The sequence below is a fragment of the Podarcis vaucheri genome (assembly GCF_965113315.1).
Source record: "Podarcis vaucheri genome assembly, chromosome: Z".
Classification (NCBI taxonomy): Eukaryota; Metazoa; Chordata; class Lepidosauria; order Squamata; family Lacertidae; genus Podarcis; species Podarcis vaucheri.
In genome coordinates, this window is record NC_138758.1 from 21,694,580 (window position 1) to 21,720,157 (window position 25,578).

At 41.7% G+C, this 25,578-nt stretch overlaps 1 protein-coding gene across 3 annotated transcripts; it reads right to left on the bottom strand.

The window, feature by feature from the left end:
• Positions 1 to 470: 470 nt before the first annotated feature.
• APOOL (apolipoprotein O like) lies at positions 471 to 19,487 on the bottom strand. Of its 3 annotated transcripts, none has more exons than XM_082208484.1 (9): positions 19,377 to 19,487; positions 9,390 to 9,491; positions 7,172 to 7,291; positions 4,410 to 4,464; positions 4,033 to 4,131; positions 2,724 to 2,815; positions 2,356 to 2,469; positions 1,180 to 1,357; positions 471 to 1,088 (listed from the first exon to the last, which is right to left on the bottom strand). In XM_082208484.1, the coding sequence occupies exons 1-9, from the start codon at positions 19,386 to 19,388 to the stop codon at positions 991 to 993; spliced, it is 870 nt and encodes a 289-aa protein (XP_082064610.1). In that variant the 5' UTR covers positions 19,389 to 19,487; the 3' UTR covers positions 471 to 990. The 3 variants fall into 3 exon arrangements, with proteins under 3 accessions (XP_082064610.1, XP_082064608.1, XP_082064609.1); XM_082208482.1 differs by having other exon boundaries at positions 1,180 to 1,360; XM_082208483.1 differs by lacking the exon at positions 19,377 to 19,487 and adding an exon at positions 19,243 to 19,368 and having other exon boundaries at positions 1,180 to 1,360.
• Positions 19,488 to 25,578: the final 6,091 nt, after the last annotated feature.

Below are 25,578 nucleotides of genomic sequence, written 5' to 3' on the forward strand. Positions count from 1 at the left end.
CCCAAGTTAGGCTGTTGCATTGCAGAAAGCTAACCAGGAGTGGCATTGTGTGTGAAAGGATTGTGCGCTCACTTCAGTTTTAGTATGAAAAACAAATGTGTTGGCTCAGAATGTGCTCAGAAGCACCCTGTTGTTTAATCCTGTATGCCTTTTTTGGCTGGCTCTCTTTGGTAGATCTTTTTGGCTCAGGCGCAACTTCATCCGATTTTGTATCAGGAATAGAGTAGATGGGTGTGACTTGGCCAAAGTGGAATTGAGGTCAAATAAAATACCTGACAGGACTAATCAGCCCCAGAGGCTGGAAGTGGAGAAATAGGAAGATACCTGCGTTCACGACTGCGAACATAGCCTTGGTATCATCTGCTGGGTTTATATGCAAATTCCCGCTTCGCCACTACACAAGGACTGTAGAAAGCAGATGAAAATTCATGTCCTGTATGAAGCTACCAAAACACCTCCACAGCAAGCAGTTTGGGAAATGCATTTTTAATTATATATATACCTATATATCCATAAACTATAATTATCAGTATGTTTCCCCCTTTTCCTCTGAATGACAGCAAGTTTTTAAAGGCCAGCATATTAGCAAAGTGCTACAGTGTTGAGCAGCCACATCTCCTGGACTAAAGATAAGCCCAAGGAAAAGAAGTTTAAATATTTCTCTTTTCATTATCACTTCATTATCTGTGCAGGAGCGGCACAGAAATCTGTTTCTCCAAGTGATTTACATTAATAGCCAGCTTGACAATGACAATCTCATCTGAAACCCTTTGGCTGTCTCGTGATTTCCAAAAATTAAAAGAACACTTGTAGCAATAAGTAATAGGGGAAAAAATGATAAGTGGAAAGGAAGGGTGAGTGAACTGGCTATGCAGTTAAAGATCAGGTTGAATAATAACCTGATCAAATACCACCATATAGATCACAACTTTCCCCATTTTAATGTCCCATCATTACTGTAATCCAAATTTTTTGGGAGTTTGTGCTCTGTTAGCTTCTGGTACTGTACATATCCACATCTTCTGGGCTGGACTGGCCATGGTCCATGAGGCTGGGGTCTGGTTTAAACTTTGTTGCCTTCATCACATCTGTTAAGTATAAAAAAGGTGTTAGTGTGTGTATGTGTTTGGCACTGTCTTGTCACTTAAGATCTTCAGGACGGTTGCTGGTTATTCATACCTGATCTCACACTTGGCGGTTTCGCTTCAGCTATCAAAGGAACAGAATCTGTCTGCAGAAGTGTCTTCTCTGCATGAAATTGCATTTGTGATGATTTCACCTTTTCTTCTGATTCAAGGACTATCTTCCGAGCTTCTGAGACAATATGGTCTGTTCCTGGAACTGCTCCAAGTACTTGCTGCTGTTGAAATAATGGCTAAATTGTAAAATTAGCCTGATATTGCCAAATCTAAATTTAGGCAGAACACTCCTTGTAACATAGGAAGTTGCCTTACACTAGAGTCAAATCCATGATCCATCACCCAGTATTGCCTACACTAGCTTTCAGCAATCTGGTGCCCTCTGCTGCCCACTTCCCCAGCCCCAGCTCCTGTGCAAAGCATCTGGAAGACACCAGGCTGGCAAGCACTGCTCTACACGGTTTCAGATAGGAGTCTTTTCCAGCCCCGGAGATGCCAGGGATTCAATTCTGGACCTTCTCAATGCAGAGGCTGTGCTACAGTCTTTCCCTCACAGATTGGTGGCTTGTCTTTTGCTTAATATTGCTATGTAAAATGTCATGCACATGGATAGCATAAGAAAAGAATAGCAAATTGGCTGAGGATCCTCCTTGGCTTACAAATGAATATGGCTGATAGTCATTGTGCCCATTAAAATACTTTCCACTGGTGTAATAGGGTCCATGTTTCATAACCCTGTCTTGTTTAACCATTATGTCTATGCTATAAATATTTCTAGTCACTACCTTCCATCCATTCATATGCCCATGGTTTATTTATTTCGGTTTTACTTCATGTCTTATTTCTGTTTGACAGTGACCCATAATTTTATGTGGTCAATGTATAATTGCCACCAGATACTGTTTGATAACACTCTATATTTTGCAGAATTTTGTATAACTATTTTTAATTTAATAAAAAATATTTAAAAATACACACAAATAGCAGCAAAAATATGTCTCTTAACCTGTGCAGAGTATCTGTCAGTCTCCAAACCAGTCTACTATATATAGTATATAAAAATCTGTTGCACGTTTGGAAGTTCAAAGGCTGAAAAATAATGATGCTGGATATCTGCAACACCATTGTTTTTATGCATGTGTTTCAAACACAATGTAGATCAAAGAAAGATAACTAGCCCATGCCGCTAAAGGGTAGATTTTGGAAAAGAACCTACCTGAGTATCTTTATCCTGGGTGAGTAGAACTTCCGTAGTGGACTTTTTGGTCCTTAGCGATCCTATTGCTTCATAGGTTTTCTGGCTTGCAGCATAGGCCTTTCCACCTATTACCTAGTTTAATATTAGAAATGTTATTGTACTGAACAACCAGTTTTAAAAATATTGTAGCATAGGCAAGGCTAACAAGACTTCTCCAATGAACAGTGATGCAGCCAACAGTGAAAGAAAGAACAACACAATTATAGATAGCAATCTATTAGTGCTTTTAAACTTTAAAGAATTTTCCAGTTTAAAATGCTAAAGTGTGATGAAGATTTTTAAACAATGAAAAGGAAAGCATTCATATACCATTTAATAGAACTCACCTTTGCAATAATTACTGACTGAGCTGGATAGCAAACAGATATGCCCAATGTGCAGAGTCCAAAGGGATAGCAAATCTTCTTAAATCTAGATCCTGCAAAATCAATCAATCAACCATATAAGGCGGTGACCAGGAACCTGCAGCCCTGCAGATGCTATTGGATTACAGCTCTCATCAGTTCCAACCAGCATGGCCAATGATGACAAGGTCCTATCCCAAAGATGACAGGTTGTGTAGCCCAGAAACATCTAGAGGGCCATGGGTTGCCCATCTCTGATTTAAGCAATATTAAGCAAAAACAATCATATTGAGAAGGATAGGCACCACACTGGCTTCCAGTGTATAAGCAATATTTTTATATAGACAAGTATTCAGTCAAGTGAACTATCTTCAGCCTGTATCAACACTGCCCATCTCTTCTGTTCTTAATGGGAATGAGGCTGCAAAAGCATCTGAATCTGGATACAGTTACAGACTACTAGGCATAAGGCTGTACTATGTGTTCCATTGCATGCATCCTCATGGTTCTACTTGGATGTATTAAACTTACAGTGGGGTAGGGGCACAGGACAGCAAGCTTTGTAACCATCTGCATTAGGATCCACATTCCAATGTGGCAAGGAAGCAACACACACACACACACACACACACACACACACACACACACACACAGCTCCATTCACCAACCCCACCTCATTAACTAGCTTCCCCCAACATATGACTAACCCTCCCTCCCTTTGTATCTTACCCACCTGCTCCCTCTCCTTGCTCACCAGTTGCTAAACTGTTTTGTAAAGCACTCTCCTTCCTCTATTAAACCTGACTGCAAAAATGTTTAACCAGGGGTGGGGAGGCCACAGGGCAGCTTGCTAACCCAGTATAAGACATAGGTGAAGGGCCTCCCTACCCCTCTGTTAAACCTTGCTACAAACACATTTAAAGGAGGGGGATAGACATTTTGTGCCTCTCCCCATTCATTAAACAGCTTGCCTGGGCTGGCTCCTGTTCTGTTGATAGCATTCTTGTTGAGATACAACAGGTGCCCCACTATCTGCACTTTCTGCAAACAACTGGAGACTATTTTTTGTTTTAGAATGTTTTCCCAGTTGGATCAATGGGTCTTTGCCATAAGTGTGTATTTTGTACTCTCTTAGTTTTGTTTTAAATGTAATGGGGGAGATTATGTGTATGAGTTATAAACTGTTTTTTCTGTTTTTAATGTGAATTGTTTTGACATGTTTGTACAGAAGGTGATTAATAAATTAATACTAATAATAATAACAGTAACTTATAAGCATGTAATCCCTTACCTTTTCTTGCAAGGACTAGCCCAGTCAGTCCTGAAACTGTAATCACACCAACTTTGGGAAGGAATTCTGGAGGTGGATTCTTCAGGTAAACATAGGCATCTTAAAAATAAAGAAGCAAGATTTGCTAAGCCTGAATATTATTTTCTAAGAATTAATAAAAATAATAATTTATTTGTAATTGGATGTAGAAATGATTACTTCATACAAATTCAGACTTTGTTAACTGTGCTGTATTTACAGTGGGGCAAAATATTTATAAGAAAATATAAAATATTTTTACGAAAATCTGGAATGTCGCCTCATTTTAAGGAGGTTTGTAATTTGCATGGCCAAGAACAAAGAAATGAAAGATTTAAGCTTTGCACATACTCACTCACCTTTTCCAAACTGTACAGATGATATTATCCCATTTTTGACAAAGAGATAAGCATCCTGCACAAACAAAGTAAAATATAATTTTCCCCATCTGATATTTATGCAACTGTCTTTAAAACTCCTAATATTTATCAAATAATCACATTGACAAACAGTTGGAGACAAAACACTGGAAATTTTCCCACTTTGTAATTCAGCTCTTTGAATTTAGTATAACTGATCAGCAAGTGGAACATGGAGGAGGTGGAAAAGAGGCAGATTTAAGTGCAATGTTCCTGAATCACTTAACAATGGGGTGGAGACCTGTGTCCAACTCCATCTAGAATGCTCAATGCTCAAGGATGATGGGAGCTGTAGTCCAGCAACATCAGCAATAACAACATCATGTCTTAGGCAGGGCAAGAGAAAAGCAAGTGTTGGATTGAGCCCATGACTTTCCCCAACAATCTAATAGCTGGTAATGACAAATTTGTCACAGCTATCACTTCTTTGGTGGTGGGGCAGGAGGAGACTCCTACTGTGCTGCTGCTTCTGTGGATTTGGAACCAGTATATATGATGCAAGTAGGGGGCAAATAGTGCCATATTTTATTAACGCCCTGTACCCAATGCTGCAAAATATTACTGTAGCAATAGCAAAATATTACTGTAGCAAGGGTTGCAAACTTTTTGGGATCCGTGGCCACATTTGTAAGTCTGATAAACTATCAATGACACACACCCCACAACCAAATACCCCCACAACCTTTTCGATTGGCTACAAAATAATACTTCAAGCCTAATTTCAGCAAGCAGAGGAGCAGGGAACCTCATGGGTTCCGGGGAAGGCCTTTGTGGGTGCCACATGGTGACTCTGCTATAGCATGTGCAGTATACAATATATTCAATATGAAACTTTTGATCTCTTTACATAGGAAAGTTATTCAGCTAGAGAAAAACAAAAGGCAGTTTTATTAATTTACACTGTGGTACACATTGCATTACCAACAGCAACTCATTTAATGTCAGAGGGAGCAAGGCTGTGTAAAAATCACTCCCCCTCCCACATATACTCCAAACTGAATAATGGCTGGGATCCAAGAAGATACTTTAATTAGGTATGCCCAAGGCCCTATATGTGTGTGGAATTTTGAACATGTCCCCTTTGAAGAGCAGCCCCCCACACCAGGTGCTTATGAAACTTCTGTTTTGGAAGAAGTCTGCTTTTTTGAATCATATATCCAAACACACTTGGGCATGCAAAACTAGTCACATGGTGCTTTGGATCCAGGCCACAAATAATAAATAAACTTAGCCTTTCTGAACCATCTGCTGTTAAGATTAACATCCTATTATTTTATTGTGCATTAATTTCCCCATGTTGTCAGCTGTCTCAGTTGCCTGTTATCAGACAAACAGATGGGATATAAATACAAACAAAATAAAATACAAACACACATCCCCCTTGCCTTCTATCGTAACTACTGATAGACAAACATAACAGGAAATTGTTATTTCATTGCATTAATCCACTGGCATAGCACAAGCTACATTTATAAGGTGTTTGAGGTTTTCTGATTTAGCCTTTTTGATACATCATATTTTCTAGCACCACCAGAAGATGTAAACATTCTTATGCATCAGCACCAATTTTCAGGTGGACATCTTATGTATTATATTTCTTTATTTAAGACAAGCTGCCTTCTACCTGGTGCTCAGGAATTCCAAGAAACCATAAAATCTTTTTTAAAAGGTTCAGTCCACAATCTTGATTTATAATGGCATTCAACTGTATCCAAACATAAACGAAAAACTGCTCCTTGATCTTAGGAACTAGCACACAAAACTTAGTTAAGATATCTTAAGAGGTATCCAAATGCATAGTGCAACTTTCTAAAATATGTAGTAGATCCTAACTCTGCACTCCTATAGTCTCTGGGAGGACATCTTAGGGGCCAAAGTTTCATCAGACTGAAAACAGAGAGAGGTCTGCTCTCAGGAAGGAAGATCCGTAGTTGGAAGCCTTTTGCCTGTGGTTGCAGAAAGGTCTGCAGCTGATTCCTCTCCAACCTCAGAGAGGCCAAAGAGGAAGCATTCTGATGGCATGTTGGGAATGTGTCAAAAAGGAGAAATTACATCTACTGCCCTCTCATTGATTTCAACAAGAGACAAAATGTTTTGGAAAACTCCTCCCCAATGCTCTACCTTCATCTTCCCTTCAGTTTTCCCTCCCCTACCATCTGTTATTTATTTCAGCTGAAATAACATATTGCAGGAACGAATAAGGAATAGAGTTTGGGACATCACAGTGGGAAAGATATTGTGTGTTTCACAATGATACATTTCAGTTTATTTTGCACTGGTGTTTTGTGAACAAAACTTGGCACTGAAAAATTATTTTGAATTTACACCACAAGAGGTCACTACGCTCCAAGCTTTGAAACACAACAAAAATAAAGAGAAATTACTGACTGGTGGGCATAAAAAGGTTGGTCCAGATAACACAAAGCAAACCTAAAGCAGGAACATCATTCTTACTCCTAACTTTTCTTCTACCAAAAGGACAACTTCCTAGGCAGAAGGTTTTTTAAGAGTGTTTGAATATGTTACTTCTCTTCTTAAGGGTTTGACTAAGAACTCTGAACTCAAAATGCACTGGAAATCCTGAACTGAACTAATTCATAGAAATCTTATTCCATGCTGACTCCAATTTATCCAATTGCTCACTTATGGCAAGACATGTATGAGAATTCTTGATCTATTAAATTAATATTTAATATTCTTACCTTGCACCCATTGACATAGTAACTTGTTGTGTTTCTTACTGATGAAATCCTACTTTGCAAGCGGCCAGGCTTTTCATCAATGTATCTTGAATTAAGAGGTGGTGCATTATAAATAGGAAGCTGGAAGGAAATGGGGGGATAGGAGTTATAACAAAGCTTGTCTTGGGAAAACCATGAAAAGGGAGGGGCAATCCACATACTTGGAATGGGATTATTTTATCCATGGCCTCAATCCAGCAAATTTTGCCTGTGTAGTACAAGACTTGCATGAATAGAAGAGTTGTTCTACATCCACAACTACTTTGGATACTAACATCTACTGGATAAAAGGGTAGATCCAAGGACTTCTGTGTGTAAGTAGGTATGTATGGTCATTAAGTGCCAGTAAGTTGACCCCGACATTTTGTCATGGATATGGATGATCAGGGAAATGACACACACACAGGGATCTGAGCTTAAGTCATCTAATGCAGTGGATTCTACTTTCAGAGAATTCCTTCCATTTCAACATGGCTGCACATCTAGGAACATAGAAAGTGGTCCATCTAGCTCAGTATTGTCTACATTGACTGGAAATGGCCTTTCAGAGTTTCAGATAGGGTCTCTCCCAGCCCTACTTGGAAATGATGGGGACTGAACCTGGGACCTTTTGCACAGAAAGCAGATACTCTGTCACTGAGCTATAACCATCTCTACCACATAATACCTGTACGCACCACAGGGTTCAGGGTTGTGTTCTGGGGTACTATGATCAGCTGAGCTAGCACCTAACTTGAATGAACCAAGAGTTGTCTTTCAAATGCATCCAAAACCCCACTGCATCTGCAGGAGAAATTGGTAGTGGCAGACAAGCAGTTTTTCAGTGAAGCTTGCCAGCCATTACCAACTTTCTCATTGACGAACCTAAAGATCCCTCAGAACACAGTTTGAGAACCACTGGTCTACTGCGGGTGTAGCCAGTGTGCCCCCCCCCCGATATTGTCAGATGCCAACTCCCATCAGCCCCAGCCAGCATGGCCAGTGGCTGTGAAGCAAGTTTTAGTCCAACAATACCTGGAAGGCACCATATTGGATACCCTTGGCCTAGTGCTATCTCCATCACCCTTGAGCAGTGCAAATGGTGGTGCAGATTACCACCAGCTTCATGGTGCAGATGGAAAGGCTCACTCTTGTATGAACACTTCGGAGTCGCACAGAACACCTTGTCCAATGTGACTGCTGTGCTTTGGACCATATGTCAGCAGCAGTTGTCCTAAGTTTTAAGCCTCCAAGTGGGGTGGAAATCAAGAACATAATCTTCATTAGCCCTACACAAAGAATATGTAGAGTAGGGAGCTGGAGCACAGTAGCAGGCCCTCATGCTGGTCTATATGCACTCTGTGTACCTAACGTACAGAGTGCAGGAGACGTTAGAGTGTATATATGTAGGCTCTGTACACAAGATATGATGAATGTGTTGAGGTCAAGAGATGGTAGTGGAGCTTGTTGCTGCAGTATACTGCCCTCTTCTTAAGTTCATCATACCTAGATTGATAACAATCAAGCATAAATAAAGCAAAGATGAAAGCAAACCAAATCTCCCCCCCCAAAAAAACCTCCATATGCATTAATACAAAAGCCACAGTAAATTTAAGTACAAATGTGATTCAGTCTTTCAAGTGGGACTTGCAACAAAATGTTGCACTGTGGAGTGCTGCTATTCAATATTCCAGCTGCTGCACTGCATAGCCTCTGCCCCTGGTGTTCCATACCTTCCCTATCACTTAGCATTCTGTAGACACCGAGCGCACGCTCAGTCCTTATTGGGCTCTCCCTCTCCCAGGTTGTTTTAAAATGCAAACCTTTGGGCTCTCCAAAACTTGAGGGTACCCCCTTCTTGTGTGAGCGGTACTACCTTGGCTACATAAGAAACAGTTCTCAACAAATGAACATTGAAACTATAGAAGGAATGCTTCTCTTCAGCTTTAAATTATATTATGTATTATATCACATATTTGCATTAGCTTATCTTTTCAGTCCTCCATTTTTGGATCATCTGCAATGGTAAGTGATGCAGCATTGAGAATCATCATCATCACATTATTATTATTTTACTATATCACTTGTTGCATTCTATTATATAGTTCTGTTTCCTGTGAAACAAAATTCAGAAGAAAGACTTCACTGCACCTAGGTGCTTCTGCTCATTCAATTTTTAAAGAGGTCATACTAATCCTACCTGATGTGCCTTCATGCGACGAGATTCTGGTTCCTCTTCAGATGCAGCATGTACAATAGATGCACCTGCCAAGGCTGCAGGAAAAGCCACCCATTTTGCTATCTGGGGGCGGGGGCGGGGGTAGAGGCCAAAAGAAAGCAAGAAAGAAGCTTAATCGCTGAATAGCAAATAAATGAATGAATGAATAAATGCGCATGTTCATCAATATTCAGACCAAGTTCAACAACAATATCCATTAACCAGCTAAGTCTGCTAAAGAGTATAAGCACAATAAATTATTGTTTTTCATACATCTGATATAGGAAAATACAGAATTGAAAAAAATGTATACAAAAGCATTTTAAGAAACATGAACATTCTCACTGCAAGGGGGGGGGGGCGGTAGGTGTAGAAAAGGTTTCCAAATTGCAAATGTTCAGGTTGTTCAAACTAATCATTTTGGGGTACCAAGGAAGTTGCTTACTATAATTTATTGAACTGTTTCCTTAAAATACGCTTTTCAGGAATATTACTTGTGATGTGGTCCTAAGCTTCTTGGTGCAGGGACTCACATTTTAAAAAAAATATTTGTCACTGTGAAGCACCATGTGTACACTGAAGATGCATTATGCATGGTCTGCTGCAATAATGTGCTGGTAAAATGCAGGATCACTGTAGAAATCCTTAGAATTAAAAAATACCTAAAATATCTCCCAAGATGAAGGAAGGGACACATCTCAGTGGGAGAGCATCTGTCTTGTATGCAGATGGTCACAGGTTCAATCCCTGATGTCTTAAAGGCAGGGCTGAGAAAGAAAGCCTAGAGAACCACTGCAATCAGTGTAGACAATGCTGAACTAGATGGACCCCCAAGGCCTCACTCAATATCAGACAGCTTCCTATGTTCATATTTTAACAACATTTAGTGGGAGCAAAACTGCCTTAAAGGTATAGGCATGAATGAGGACGCTGCACAGAAGTCTGTTCTCTAATGCTCAAATGGCATTTACAGAATATAGCAAGAACGTTTTAAAATATATATTCATTAAAAAGGTCAAAGTTTTGAGACCTCAAGAAGACAAAAAAACATGGAAAAGAGTGGAAGAGCATTGCTCAATTAGACCAACCTGTGAAGCCTGATCACAGAAATGTAGAGTTGGGAGGGACCACAAGGATCATCTAGCCTAGTCCATGGATAGGCAAACTAAGGCACAGGGGCCAGATCGGCCCAATCATCTTCTAAATCTGGCCTGTGGACGGTCCGGGAATCAGTAGACGGTCCAGGAATGAGTAGAATGTGTCCTTTTATTTAAAATGCATCTCTGGGTTATTTGTGGGGCCTGCCTGGTGTTTTTACATGAGTACAATGTGTGCTTTTATTTAAAATGCATCTATGGGTTATTTGTGGGGCATAGGAATTCGTTCATTTTTCCCCTTCAAATATAGTCCGCCCCCCCACAAGGTCTGAGGAACAGTGGACTGCTGAAAAAGTTTGCTGACCCCTGATTTAGTCCAACCCACTGCAATGCAGGAATATTTTGCCCAGTGTGGGGCCTGAACCCATGACCCTGCAATTAAGAGTCTTATGCTCTACCAACTGCTTCCAGAGAGTTAAGCAGCTGGGCAAGAAAACAGGAACTTTCATCCAGTGTTGCTCTGCAATAGTATTTAAAGGGACCCCTGACCATTAGGTCCAGTCGTGGCCAACTCTGGGGTTGCAACGCTCATCTCGCTTTACTGGCTGAGGGAGCCGGCTTACAGCTTCCGGGTCATGTGGCCAGCATGACTAAGCCACTTCTGGCGAACCAGAGCAACACACATAAACGTCATTTACCTTCCCGCCAGAGCGGTACCTATTTATCTACTTGCAGTTTGACGTGCTTTCGAATTGCTACGTTGGCAGGAGGAGGAACCGAGCAACTGGAGCTCACCCGCTCACGGGGATTCGAGCCGCTGACCTTCTGATCGGCAAGTCCTAGGCTCTGTGGTTTAACCCACAGCACCACCCATGTCCCTCTAATAGTACTTACTGCTACTCAATATATACTGAATGGAAATGATAGCCTATGAAATTGTCATTGGAAAGCCTTCTAAGCCAACAGCCACCACATTTTATTGTGGCAGTGAATTCTACAAATTAATATGCACACACACCATACATTTAACGCACATGGCTTAACACAAAGAATCCTGGGAACTGTAGTTTACTTCTCAGAGCTGCAATTACTAGCACACTTCATAAACTAGTCTCTAGGATTCTTTCAGGGAAGTTATGTACTTTAAATGGATAGTATGTATGCAGCTTGTGTCAGTTACCTTCTCTCTGCAATATGCTATCCATTCCCTATTATGTTGCATATCTGGAAACTACTTCTTCCAAGTGCTGCATCTCCTCTTCCCCTCTAATAATCAATTTCATTCCTACCAGGAAATGTCTTATGCTCTCACCTCTTTAAGGATAAAATGCCAGTGGAGGTGACTTAGCATAACAAACCATTTTTACTGCATTTTTAAATCATGAGTTAATGCTTGATAAGCCCCATAGTCACGTTACAACTTAAGGAAGCTGTACTGGATTTTAATGAAGGTTTTATTACTGTGTTGTATTTATTAATTCCCACACTAGCCCATTTCAGACATCATCGCAAACCACTGCTAATGACTTACCAATAATGTTGATATCACATGCACTTTCATTTTTTCCGTGTGTGATCAACAAGCCAAAATCTCTGACTTAGTGTTATGCATGAACTGAGAATTGTGGTTTGTTTCACTCAAACCATAATTGGCAAGGCAGCAACCAATACCTGGCTTCACGATGAAATTTGTTTGTCAAACCCTTAACCATAGTTTACAGTGATATGCAAATACAGCCATTGAGGAATGGAGCCAACAGTTGAATCTAAGGACACCAAGTTTAACTAATTTGTGGATTAAAGTCTCCTCCCAACAGAATGCATTTCTGGTGATCTTTTCCACATATCAACATTATTATTTATTTGATTTCTCCATGTTGAGGCCCAGGTGGGCTACAACAATTTAAAAATAAAATATTAAAAAGGATTGAAACATGAGATGATAAGAGTTGTAGTCTGGCAACATCTGGAGGGACAAATGCTCCTCATCTGGGATGTAAAGTATCAAGCTAGCTACAGCAGAAAAAGAAACAGACAATGAAGCAAACTGACCGTGTTGCAGGAATAGACAGAGGGGCGGACAAATGAAGCACAGAGGGGAAAGAAAAATGCAAAAATTAGATATTTGATGGAAAAGCACAAAAGAAAATGGCATTCTGAAATTATACCAGGACTGTCAACTGTGTGATTTCTTTTTTTTTTTTAAGCATGCAGAAAAGGGGGGAGTATTGCCCATCCCCTAAGAGCAATTAACTCTCACACTTTGAAGTCACTGAACATTAATGAGCAGGAGCATAGAAAGAGTATTAGGAAGAATACAGCAGAATGAAATGATTAACTCAGGAGAAGGCGCATGTGTGATAAATGTGGTAAACGTTCAGAATCTGACTTATAAAGTGATAAAATGCTCTCAGCCAAATTTTATCTAGTCATTTAAATATCAAGTGTGATAAAAATGTATCCTTGTATCCAGAATCGGCCTACAAGATAGGAGATTTCTCTGCTCTTTTGATGTTAAGGTGCATAAGAGTGGCTGCAACTCGAATATGTAATTTATAGCTAGAGGAAATAAGTTCACATTTTATGTTTCTTAGGAGAGCCGAATAATGAAGTAAGTACTTAAGGGATGAAGGACAGAAAGCATGTGAAAGTACTCTCTGCCCAGATACCCACTCTGCAACTTAACTTGTATCTTCCAAAGCCACAAGTATGAAAGAGTTGTGGCAGGATAAAGGCCACATCTGCATCATACGTTTAAAACACTATGATGCCACTTGAACAGCCATGGCTTCCCCCAAAGAATTAATAACAATATTTTTTATTTATACCCCGCCCTCCCCAGCCAAGTCTGGGCTCAGAGCGGCTTACAAGCAATAATAAAAACAAGTTAAATGATTACAACTTAAAAACAAAATTAAAAAATACAACATTAAAATACTGAAACATTAAAATATTAAAATGTAGCCTCATCGCAGAAGGAGAAGGAAAAGAAAAAAGAAAGAGAGGGAGGGAGGGAATCAAATTGGTTCCAAGCCAAAGGCCAGGCGGAACAACTCTGTCTTACAGGCCCTGTGGAAAGAAATCAGATCCTGCAGGGCCCTGGTCTTGTGAGGCAGAGCGTTCCACCAGACCGGAGCCAGAGTTGAAAAGGCCCTGGCTCTGGTTGAAGCCAATCTAACTTCCTTAAGGCCCGGGACCACTAGGGTGTTGCTATTTATGGACCTTGAGGCTCTCCGCGGGGCATACCGGGAGAGGTGGTTCCGTAGGTAAGAGGGTCCTAGGCCGTGAAGGGCTTTAAAGGTCAAAAGCAGCACCTTAAATCTGATCCTGTACTCCACCGGGAGCCAGTGCAGCTTGAAAAGCACTGGGTGAATATGCTCCCATGGCAGGGACCCCGTGAGGAGTCTCGCTGTAGCATTCTGCACCCACTGGAGTTTCTGGGACAGCTTCAAGAGCAGCCCCACGTAGAGCGAATTACAGTAGTCAAGCCTGGAGATGACCGTCGCATGGATCACTGTGGCCAGGTCGGGGCGGGAAAGGTAAGGGACCAACTGCTTGATGCGGCGAAGGTGGAAAAATGTCACCTTGGCTGTTGCTGTAACTTGTGCCTCCATGGAAAGGGAGGCGTCAAGGATTACACCCAAACTCTTAACGGAAGGCAATGGCACTAATTGGACCCCCGCAAGAGAAGGGAGTTGGTCCCTCATCCCCATGCCATCCCGACCCAGCCATAGGACCTCTGTCTTTGAAGGATTTAGTTTCAATCGGCTCCCACGAAACCATCCAGCCACAACTTCCAAGCATCTGGTCAGTGTGTTCGGGGCCAAGTCGGTGTGGCCATCCATCAGCAGATAGAGCTGAGTGTCATCAGCATATTGGTGACAGCCCAGCCCAAAGCTCCGGATAATCTGGGCAATGGGGCGCATAAAGATGTTAAAAAGCATTGGGGAGAGGATTGCGCCCTGCAGCACTCCACACACCAAGGAGTGGCGCGGCGACATTTCCCTCCCTAGTGCCACCCTCTGTCCCCGACCAGAGATAAAAGAGCACAGCCAGTTACGGGCTATGCCCTGTATTCCCATGTCTGCGAGGCAGTGGTCCAGAAGATCATGATCAACCATGTCAAAGGCTGCTGACAAATCTAAAAGGATCACCAGTCCTGACCCGCTTCGATCCAGCTGTCTACGGAGATCATCTGTTAGGGCAAGCAGAGCCGTCTCGGTCCCAAAACCAGGACGGAAACCGGACTGAAATGGATCTAAAGCCGATGTTTCCTCCACAAACCTACCAAGCTGTTCAGCAACCGCTCTCTCAATTACCTTACCCAGATATGGAAGATTTGAAACTGGGCGGTAATTGGATAGGTCTAAGGAATCTAATGAAGTTTTCTTTAAGAGTGGACATACCACTGCTTCCTTTAGTTCCCCTGGGAATGTCCCCGTGTCAAGGGACAAATTGATAATTTCAACCAGGGGGGGTCCGCGCAACATCTGGACACTCCCTAACCAGCCAAGATGGGCACGGATCAAGGAGGCAGGTGGTAGGCCTACTAACTTGGAGGAATCTATCCACATCAGCAGGGAGTATTCAATCGAAATGGTCCAACACTGGACCTGAAGTCAGTCGAGGGGCCTCCAGTTCAGTCACTGTATCTAAATTGGCAGGGAGGTCACGGCAGAGCAACAGGACTTTCTCCGCAAAAAAGCTCGCGAATGCCTCACAGCTGTGGGTCGAATTTGTGCTTAAATTTGGTTGTCCTCCTAAGGGCGTTATTGATCTAATTATTCTAAAAAGTTGTGCCGGGCGACAGTTAGCGGATGCAATGGAAGCTGCAAAGTAAGATTTCTTAGCAGCTTTCATAGCCATCTCATAGGCTTTCATAAGCGTCCTATAAGATGTTCTTGAGGCTCCGTCACGAGTCCGTCGCCATACTCGCTCTAGCCGTCTGAGATCCCGCTTCATTTTCCGGAGCTCCTCAGTAAACCAAGGGGCCCAGTTTTGACGGAGTCGCAGAGGGCGCTTAGGTGCGATCTCATCAATGGCTGCCAAGAGCCGGTTCCAGTCCTCAACAAGGTCATCTAATGAGTCTAAAGAATTGCAGGAACTGTAGTTTGCTATGGGTGCTGAGAATCATTAGGAAACCCCTATTCTCCTCACAGGGTGACAATGCCCAGAGCAGTTTAAAATCAATCCCTCTTCCCAGGGAACTCTGGAAACTGAAGCTCTGGGAGAGGAATAGATGTTTCACACACTGCCATTTCCTCAGGTGGCTGTAGAATAAAAAATAGTTATGCTCTTGTGCACTGTTGTGTCAAAATTGCTCAAATGTCTATTTTGTCACATGACAAACATGTTTGGAAACAGCAGCACTCAGTGGGCAGACTGTGTGGGAGTGTTTTGTTTTTTAAAAAAATTCAAACTGTTAAACAAAGCTGTATGTATTATAACACACATTCCACTCTACTTAAAGGGCTAGGAACTGTGCTGTGACTTTTGGAATTAGCTCAATTCTTGAATGACACTAATTGCTCTGCTTTGGAAGGTCTACTGAAGTCAACTGTGCAACGACTAACAAAATGATACTGTACATCACTTCACTGCCCAGTAATTATTTTGAATCAGTTTATTGAAAAGAAAGATTTATTCAGAAAAGAACTATTAAAATGGCAAGGCTCAGGGGATGACTTTGTTTTAGCTGCATTTCGGAGGGCTCAAACTGGAGCAACATTTAACTACAGGGTGGCTAGCCTTTTTTTCTTCCTTGAGGAGCTCATTGAAGTTTTGTCAACCCTCTGAGGGCAGCATGCCATCTATGGGCTTGGCCTAAGTGGCCAATACACATACCACATACAGTGGTACCTCGGGTTAAGAACTTAATTCGTTCTGGACGTCCGTTCTTAACCTGAAACTGTTCTTAACCTGAAGCACCACTTCAGCTAATGGGGTGTCCCGCTGCCGCTGTGTGATTTTTGTTCTCATCCTGAAGCAAAGTTCTCAATCTGAGGTGCTATTTCTGGGTTAGCAGAGTCTGTAACCTGAAGTGTCTGTAACCCGAGGTACCACTGTACAGGTGGTACGCTTCAGGTTACAGACTCTGCTAACCCAGAAATAATGCTTCAGGTTAAGAACTTTGCTTCAGGATGAGAACAGAAATTGTGCTTTGGCGGCACAGCGGCAGCAGGAGGCCCCGAGGTACCACTGTATACACAAAGGGAGGCTCACACATTCATTCACTCACACAGGCAGATAGCATTGCCCCACACAGCTCTTCCGCTGATTAGTAGTGGAGCAGGAGAGCTTTGCTTCCATCGCTGGGCTGTGAGGAGAGGACCCAAGAAGTGTGCTGGGGATTGAAAACCCTCAATTACCTTGCAAAGATAGCCTCTTCTCCCCCTGGGGTGGTACCATTGAAATAATGTTTCAGGGCTCGGGAAACAGGAAGAAATGCACCTTCCTCTTTCCTGAACACTATGACCTTCATGCCCCACACTATTTTTATTTCAGAGCTTTCCCAACTTTTCATGTTAGTGACACATTTTTTAGACATGCATCATTTTGAAACACAGTAATTCAGTTTTACTAGCAAACCGGAGGTTAAACTAACCCTTTTCCAGCCCCGGCAGGAGAGCGAGCTGCATTCACATGACACACCTACACACTGCAGCTGATACATGACCATGTCACGACACACAGTTTGGAAAGCTCTGATTTATTTGCTTAACAAAATTTTCATATCACTTAACTCTAAGCAAAACCTTTACAAATAATATAAAATATACATTAAAATTGTCAATAAAAATAATTGTTAAAAGGTTTATAAAAATGCAAAATGAGTAAGAGCAAGTTTGACTAAACAAAAAGTTTTTTGTAGGCACCAAAAAGTGTTCAATGAAAGTGCCTGCCTGCTGTCAATGGGCAGGGAGTTCCAGACTGTGAGGAGCTGCCACTCAAAGTGCATTATGTGGCACTCGAGAGACAAGAGGTGCCTTTGCAACGTATGCTGAACCAGAGGCACACATTTTTTGGAAAGCTGGCAGCCCTTCCAGTCCCACAGAGGAAACTCCACAGCACTACAGTGGGAATTACATTAAGATTATTATTTTTCATCTTAAATTGCCAAATCGCTGGGGATCTTGGAGGACATACCCATTTACCCATCCTTTTGGGGAGGAATAGATCCAGTATGCATGCTGCAACTTAGCCACTCTTGCTATATGCTAATAGAAAACTCATTCTTTGATTGTGCATCCCATATAGCAAAAAATGACACCATCCAAACACAAGAGGGCTTATAGAAGTACAAACAACTTTTAGGTTGTTTGTACTTTTAGGTTTGGGTGTAATCTTAAGATGTTTTAAGGTGCATACAATATTATAAATGTGATGAAAACATTTAACTTTTAGCATGATCCCCAATAATTTAAGACCTGGGTTTGAAGCTTTTTTCTCTATTTGAAAAGTCTGATCACAGATCATCACTCAATTTCGAGATTTGCATGTTATTCAGCAGTTATTCAGAAGAACAAGATGGAGATGGAACCACACATGTTCAGATACTTTCCTCATCTTAACTAGTCTTTAATGTCCAGCAGTTCTAAGAATTGCTACACATTTTCCCACTAGGGAGTAGAAGGAAAGTGACAGAACAGAGTGGACACAGGAGGCAGCACTCTGCACCTGCTCAGACACGCTTTCATTTTCAGGACTATGCCTGAAACTCAACAGCAGCTTTATAAGAACCTGAGAGCACTTAAGATTTCCTCGCTGAAGCTGCAGCAGTCGGAAAGAAGCAGAGTTGGGATTTTTCTTTTTCAGAGTTGGGACTTTTTAAGAGCAAAGGCAGGCAGAATGGGATCTGCTTTGCTTGCTAGAGCCGATAAATCCACCAGCCAGAGCATATATATATATATATATATATATATATATATATATATAGTGTCATAACTGAATACGAGTTCCACACAGTCAGACAGTTCATGGATCCATTCCTGGTTACCCAAAGTCCTATTCATTTCAGCTGTGCCAAAGTGGGGAGAACAGTGGTACCTTGGGTTACAGACGCTTCGGGTTATGTGTTTTCAGGTTGTGGGAAACCCGGAAGTACTTGAAGGTAAACTTTGCTTCTGCACATGACTGTGGCATGATGGGAAAGGGTTACTTCTGGGTTTCGCAGCTTGTGCAGAAGCGCTAAATTGCCCTTCGTGCACGCACAGAAGTGTCAAGTCGCATCACGCACGTGCGCAGACGTGGCGCTGCAGGTTACGAACGCTGCAGGTTGCGGACGTGCCTCCGTCACGGATTACATCCGCAACCCGAGGTTCCACTGTAGTGGGATGTAGTTTTGTGACTGTTACTGTTAAACAACCAAAAGAAAACATAGTAATAATATAACAATAACAATGCATTGCCAAGCCACACCGAGCTCCACCAGCTGAGCAGCATGGTGGTTGCAGCCTTTCCCAACCTGGAGGTGTCCAGATGATTTGGACTACAACACTCCATCAGTCCTTGGCCACCCAGGCGTGGAAAAGCTGGGTGTCAGACCAGCCCCTAGGAGACCAGGGTAAAGAAACCGCGCCCACTACCTTGAGGCTACCTGGAGAGCGGAGGAAAGCTGGGCCATACATGCTATGAGGCATGGAAGCGGGGGCACTCTGCACATGCTGAGGCGCCCCTCGCATCTCCACGACCGCATTCAAGAAAGTTAAGGCGTCCTTTAAACGAAGGGAAAAGCTCACCCTGTGTGTCATCTGTGCCGTTTAAGCGCTGCCCACTCAAAAGGGGGGCGCCTCACGAAGCCTTTCCTGGGAGGGGAGGCAGGGGAGGGGAGGGGGCAGAAGGTAGGATGATAAGCACGAGGGGAACCACTCACCTTAGCCGCCATTTTGGCTCCTCCTACTCGAAGGAGGCGACTAGCCGAGCGCTCGCGACCAACGGCGCCAACGGGCAGAGACGTCAAAAAACAGCGTGGGCGGGACTAAACAGGAGAGCGCCGCGGGATTGGCGGAGAGGAGAAAATGACGCGTGCTTTCCCCTCCCCCTCCCAGTGTTGTTGGTGAAGGGAGACGTTAAGATTTTGGTTGTCCACCAGCCGCAAATGTTTCTTTTTGTACAAAGAGGGGCGTCGGGATGATGATGATGATGATTAGGCGGGGAGGAATAGGGCGCTGCCTAACACAGCGTCAATACTAACGGTCCCCTCAAGCTCAGTATTGGAGAGTTATTATTTTACACCCCCCCCCCCGCGCTCTTTTCCCGGGTTTCAGCTATGGAACTTCCTACGTTTGTTTTATTTCTTAAAATTTTTATACACCGCTTGATTGTAAAGACAAACAAACAAATAAAAATAACAGGGATTGACGTGGCCAGGAACAATATACTTTATAGTCCAGTTAATCGTACCTTCTGGGCGGTTAACACCTTAAAAGTCAACAAAATGCAAATACAGTAATCTGTCAACTCATGTAAAAGCTGCACCAGTAAATGGCTACCTGCTGTGTGGATTAAGCTTTGGTATTCTGTGGTAAAAGAATCTTTGGGTTTGTTATGTACTCCAGGTCTAAAACGTGATATACCTGAATGCCCTTTTCATGCATTCTGGAACAGATACCTAATAGTATTAATACAGTAATGTATTAATTACATTCCTGCACGGATTATGTTCGCAACCAGACGTATGACTACTGGCAATGAAGAAGGGCATGCTCCATTGTTTCCTGCTGCCCAGAGCCACATGGGCACTTTCTCTCCTCATATGGTATCTTCCTATAACGGCCTTTGTGAACTGCTGAAGGGAGGGCAGACAACAGGCCAAAGTGAAACCCCTTCATGGTTTTGGTATTTCAAGGTTAGCTATGTATGTATCTTCTAGTTTTGTTAATTAAAATTTGGGGGGACCTGGCTAGGTCTACCTGTCATTCTATGTCTACCATACGCTGTTTAATAATGTTTTTTGCTTGTCGTGCCCCATGTTAAGTAAGATCTGTGGATTGAATCCTAGAGTTGTTATTATATTATCCACTGCTTGTTTCCATAACAATTGGGAATTGTCTTTAATAGTCAGGGAAGCAAGGCCACTCGGAAGGGAGGCTAGTCTCAGCCAGGGATTAAGAGTGGCGAGCCACACTCTGGCCTCAATTCCTATGAATCCAGTTTTGAGGCGTATTGTAGTGTTGGAGATATATTTAGGTACAGTACTTGTAGGACAGATCTTAAGAATTTGGATTGCACCAATTCTAATGGAGTGCAGTTGGCAAAGGGGCCTAATTGGGCACCATATACCAGTTGTGCAATCGATTTGGCCTCAAACAATTTGAGGGCTGCCGGTACATAGTGTCCACCTTTGGACCTAAGGTACCTAAGAATGGTGTTAGCGCTTCTCTGAGCATTCCCTGCAATGTAGATGCCATGGATTTTTCTACTTCCCGATGAGTGAAGGGTATTTAAAGCAGGTGACCTGCTTGATCTTATGACCGTCAATGTACCATACACGTAATTTAGGCCTTTTGGCAAAGACCATGATTTTGGTTTTCTGGTAATTGAGGTTCAATTGGCTCTCTTTGCAACATGCAGTGAGTGTTTTCATGGCTCTTTTGGTGTTCTATTGGTCTATTGGTGTTCTAGAGAGGATTGCAGCAGCATCTGCATATGGCAACACTGAAATATGATTTCCTGCAAGTTTTGGAGGATGGAAATTAATATTGCGGAGATAAGGGATCATTTCATTTGTATAATAATTGAACAAAGATGGGGCCAGTATGCATCCTTGTTTGACTCATTTCTCGGTTTCTGTTGCATTAGATAAGTGGCCCTGGGAGGTACAACCCACCTTTAATGAAGTCCCTTCATGTAACATGCGTATTAGGTATAGCGTCTATCTATTGTGGAGGTCTCCAGTTTTTCCCATAACTTTGTTCTGGAAATAGTCAAAGGCTGCTCTGAAGTTAATGAAGGCCACATAAAGAGAAGCAATATTACTAAATGAGTACTTCTCTATTAGATGGTGAAGAACTAAACATTGGTCGATGGTCGAACGGCCTTCTCGAAATCCCACTTGCTCATCTGCAAGGATGTTTTCTTGTTGTAGCCAGTCTTGCGTACAGTTTGCTTATTATGTTAAAAAGACTGAGTGGTCTGTAGTTGGCAGGATCATCTTTTTGCCTTTTTAATATATTGGGACAATGATTGAAAGCCCCCAGTCTTCAGGAATATATCCATAAGTGTCTAAGCTGGTGAAAAGTGGGGCTAAAATCGGGGCCCAAAAAACCAAATTATTTGTAATAGCCTCTGTGGGTATTAAATCTGCACCTGGGGCTTTCCCCTGTCTCAGTTGGGCTACCAGAATCTCTGACGTTGTTACAGGGCCCCATTTTGGGAGGTCCAGAATACTTTCAGGGATTTGGCCTCTCCCCGCTGCTCTGTCCTTGTAAAGTTCTCTAAAATGTGACTCCCAAGTCCTTGGCGTTATATAGGGTTCTTCCATTAGTGGTTTGTTTGGTTGGGAGAGCATTACAGCATTCCAGAAGACGGCAAGGTGCCACAAGGCTTCTTGTTGTTTGTTTTGCAAACTCTGTAGTTGGAGCTATAATTCACTATAGTTTTAAATATGCACCCAAGTGTCAAAACAAAAATTAAAAGGCATTGCTGAGACAAATTAAAATTATAAACCTCCCACAAGATTCATGTAGCAGTTCATTATGTGTTTTCTTGCCTGGCTGAAGCATACACCAGTTTCCCCTTTTTAAGGATACAAAATATTAAGAAAAGAAAGAGCCCTCAAACATCAGAGAATTCAGTTTATTGAAGTCCAAATTTACAACTGAAGTTTTACAACTTTTTCCCAAAACAAAAGCTACTTTTGAATTTAGGAAGAATAAATGTCCTTTTTCAATAATGTACAGTCTATATAGTTTTTTTTAATAAGTTAATATCTTTGAAAAAAGAGCAATATGTTCCTTTTATAATGTTGCAGTGCAACTTACAACTTACAAGTCTGTGCAATGTACCATGAGGTATATGCCCAGTGAGCAACACACAGTGAAATTTTTCCATTCATAAAGTTTCATTGTAGACACGCAAAAAGTTAACAAGTTAATCTGTGGTAGAAAAAAAAATTGCAGCCAAGTACATTAATTCTAAAAAAGGAAAACAAAGGAAAACAAACATTCATAGCCTATATAAACCAGTGGATCACTTTCCAACATAAGACAAGTATAAAATTAAAAAGACTTTGGTGAAACTGAAAAACACACATACAGACACATAAAGAAACCTGTATTATCCAGGGGTTGAAATTTAGTTTTACCTATCTGAGGCTGCAATCCTGTACCCACTTACCTGGGAATAAGCCCCAATGAAATCAATGGGACTTACATTTGAGGAGAAATGTATAGGATTGCACTGTAAGTCCATTTTCCATGTGCATCCATGAAATGAAGGCTCTTGACTGCTAAGGGATGAAAATAGAGGCAGCCCATGAAAGAGACCTCCCTCATCACAAGTAAAGATGAAGGATATGTTCTGAAGTTTTCAAACAACAAGGCAAAACATGAATGGGATCTTCCCTGGTTAATGATTTAACATCACATTTTGGTTTTCTTTCATGGCTAAATTAGGAAAATTACAATAGGTTGGAGTTAAAAATAATAGCTACAATATAGATGTACAGTTGTTTAAAGCTTTCACTTTTCAAGCTCCTATGCAGGAGGGTTCCCACAATATAACATTTTTCTTTCTCTATCACAGAAAATATTTCTAGATGACAGACTCTTAGAAATAATCAAGCACAACATAAAGTATGATAAATAACAGTTCTGCCTCATATATATATATATATATATATATATATATATATATATATATATATTTCCTTATATATACATATTATTGTGTAAACAAAAATGCTCCTAAGACTGGTTCTCCATGATTTTTTTTTTAAAGAATACAAGGCGCTAGAGATTTTTTGTTGTTTGAAAACAGTCCAAGTGAAAGTTTGGTATATAACCTCCTATTGCTACAGAAATAGTTAAGAATGTTCATATTTACAAAAGAAAGACCATGGAGAGACCCCATAGCTTAGTCAGTCACAGATGCTGACTTTTAACTTAGCAGATTTTTCAAAATACACTTATTTGACCTCTTTTTGGCAGGAGAGTGGTTTTACAGAGAGTTGAAGGTGGTTTGAAAAGCTAGGTGTTTATACTAAACAGCATCATTCCAAAGCCCCTGGAAAACATGGTTTGGAGGATTATGAGCAAGTGTAGTATGTGTGTGCTCTTTCCTATTTGTTTTTCCTGTCTCTTGCCGGTCATGATTTCTTATCTCCTGTTTGAACCAAACCACAGGCAGGCATAAGCAAATTCCGGCCCTCCAGCTGTTTGGGACTACAACTCCCATCATCCCTAACCACTGGTCCTGTTAGCTAGGAATGATGGGAATCGTAGTCCCAAACATCTGGCGGGCCGGAGTTTGCCTATGCCTGGTTTACAGCAACATCCAAAGTAGCAAGGTGAGGTTTTAACAATCTGATTCCTCCCATTACCTTTGACTATTGACCATGTTTATGGGAGTTGGGAGTCCAACAAATTCCCCACTCCTGCTGCTGTTAAACTACCATTTACCAATCTGGGTATCACAGCAGCAAACTGTAGCTTGATTCATAGAGAAAGCAAGAAAGTAGTCCTGAAGAGGAGTCCTGTAAGGAAATAGTTTAGAGCAGACGTACCCAACATTGTGCCCTCACCTCCCAAAAGTACTTGAACTACAACATCCCAGCCAGCATGTCCAGTGATCAGGGAAGGTGGCAACTGTAGTCCAACAGCAACTAGAGGGCACATGCTGGCCACCCTAGTTTAAAGGATTGTCAGAATCTGGCTATTGTGTAGTCTTGATCCACATTGGTGTTTGCAATCCTTTAAGTGGTTTATCAATTGCATTCTACAGTGGTACCTTGGTTTACAACCATTATCCTTTCTGGAGGTCCAGCTGTAAACCAAAACAGGTTGTAACCCAAGGCATGCTTTCACTAATGGGGCCTCCCCCCAAAAATGGGTTGTAATCCAAAAAAAAAAAAGGGTTGTAATAAAAAAAGGGACACGTACTTCCAGGTTTGACATGGTTGTAATCCAAAGCAGTTGCAAACCAAGGTACCACTATATATAGCAACCTGGCAAGAGTAATTATCTCATCCATGCTTGCAAAGCCTTTTTTTTCAGCCAAGGGAAGATTGGGTCCTATTTGGCCCAAGATTCCTGTCTCTTGCCACCTTCAACTCTCTTCAAAACCCTCATGTCCGTCTCTAGTCTGAGATATCTTTTAACAGTACAGCTTGAAAACCAGCCATGTAGTACTAGTGCTTTGCTACTTCAACCCCTGAATATACAAAATAATAATAAATTACTACAGCCTACTTCACAGTTTATATGCAGGTAAAGTGCAAGCCATAGTACAAGGGTGTCATACATTTTCTACATGTAAGCATTTTTCTTTTTTTCTTTTTTTTAAAAGGCTCTCTATTTGTACAAGTCTTGTTATCTACTTAGTAAATTAGGCAAGAGTCACCTATGGCCCAGCAAATTAATGGTGTTGACAACAATATTTTTGTTGTAGTACAGTTTCAGTGTCACATATTATAAAGATACTTCATACGAGTGCAGATAGTTCTCTCCTCCCCAGTTTCCCAGCTCCTTTCAAGTCACATCTGCAGGACAAATTTAAATCAGTTTCAAACCAGTTCAAGTGGTATGGCTCCCTTCCAAAGAGCACAAACCATTATAGTTCTGCAGGTGCATCCGCAACGGTTAAAGAAAGGACACTCCTTACAAAAGTGTAGTTTACAGGATTCTTTGGAGAAAGCCAGGGCATTCAAACTGATTTGAAATCAGCTGCAGAGTGATTTATAACTGAGACCCTAACTGAAATGCTTCAGGTTTCTTTGCTTCAGTATATGTAATAATCCACTAATTTGAGGGGCAGAGTTCCTTGGTTGCTTCCAGCAAAGCAACAAAGCGCTCTACCTAATCTTTTCAATATAAATCTTTACCATCAACTAGTACGCCACATACTACAGAGGTAGT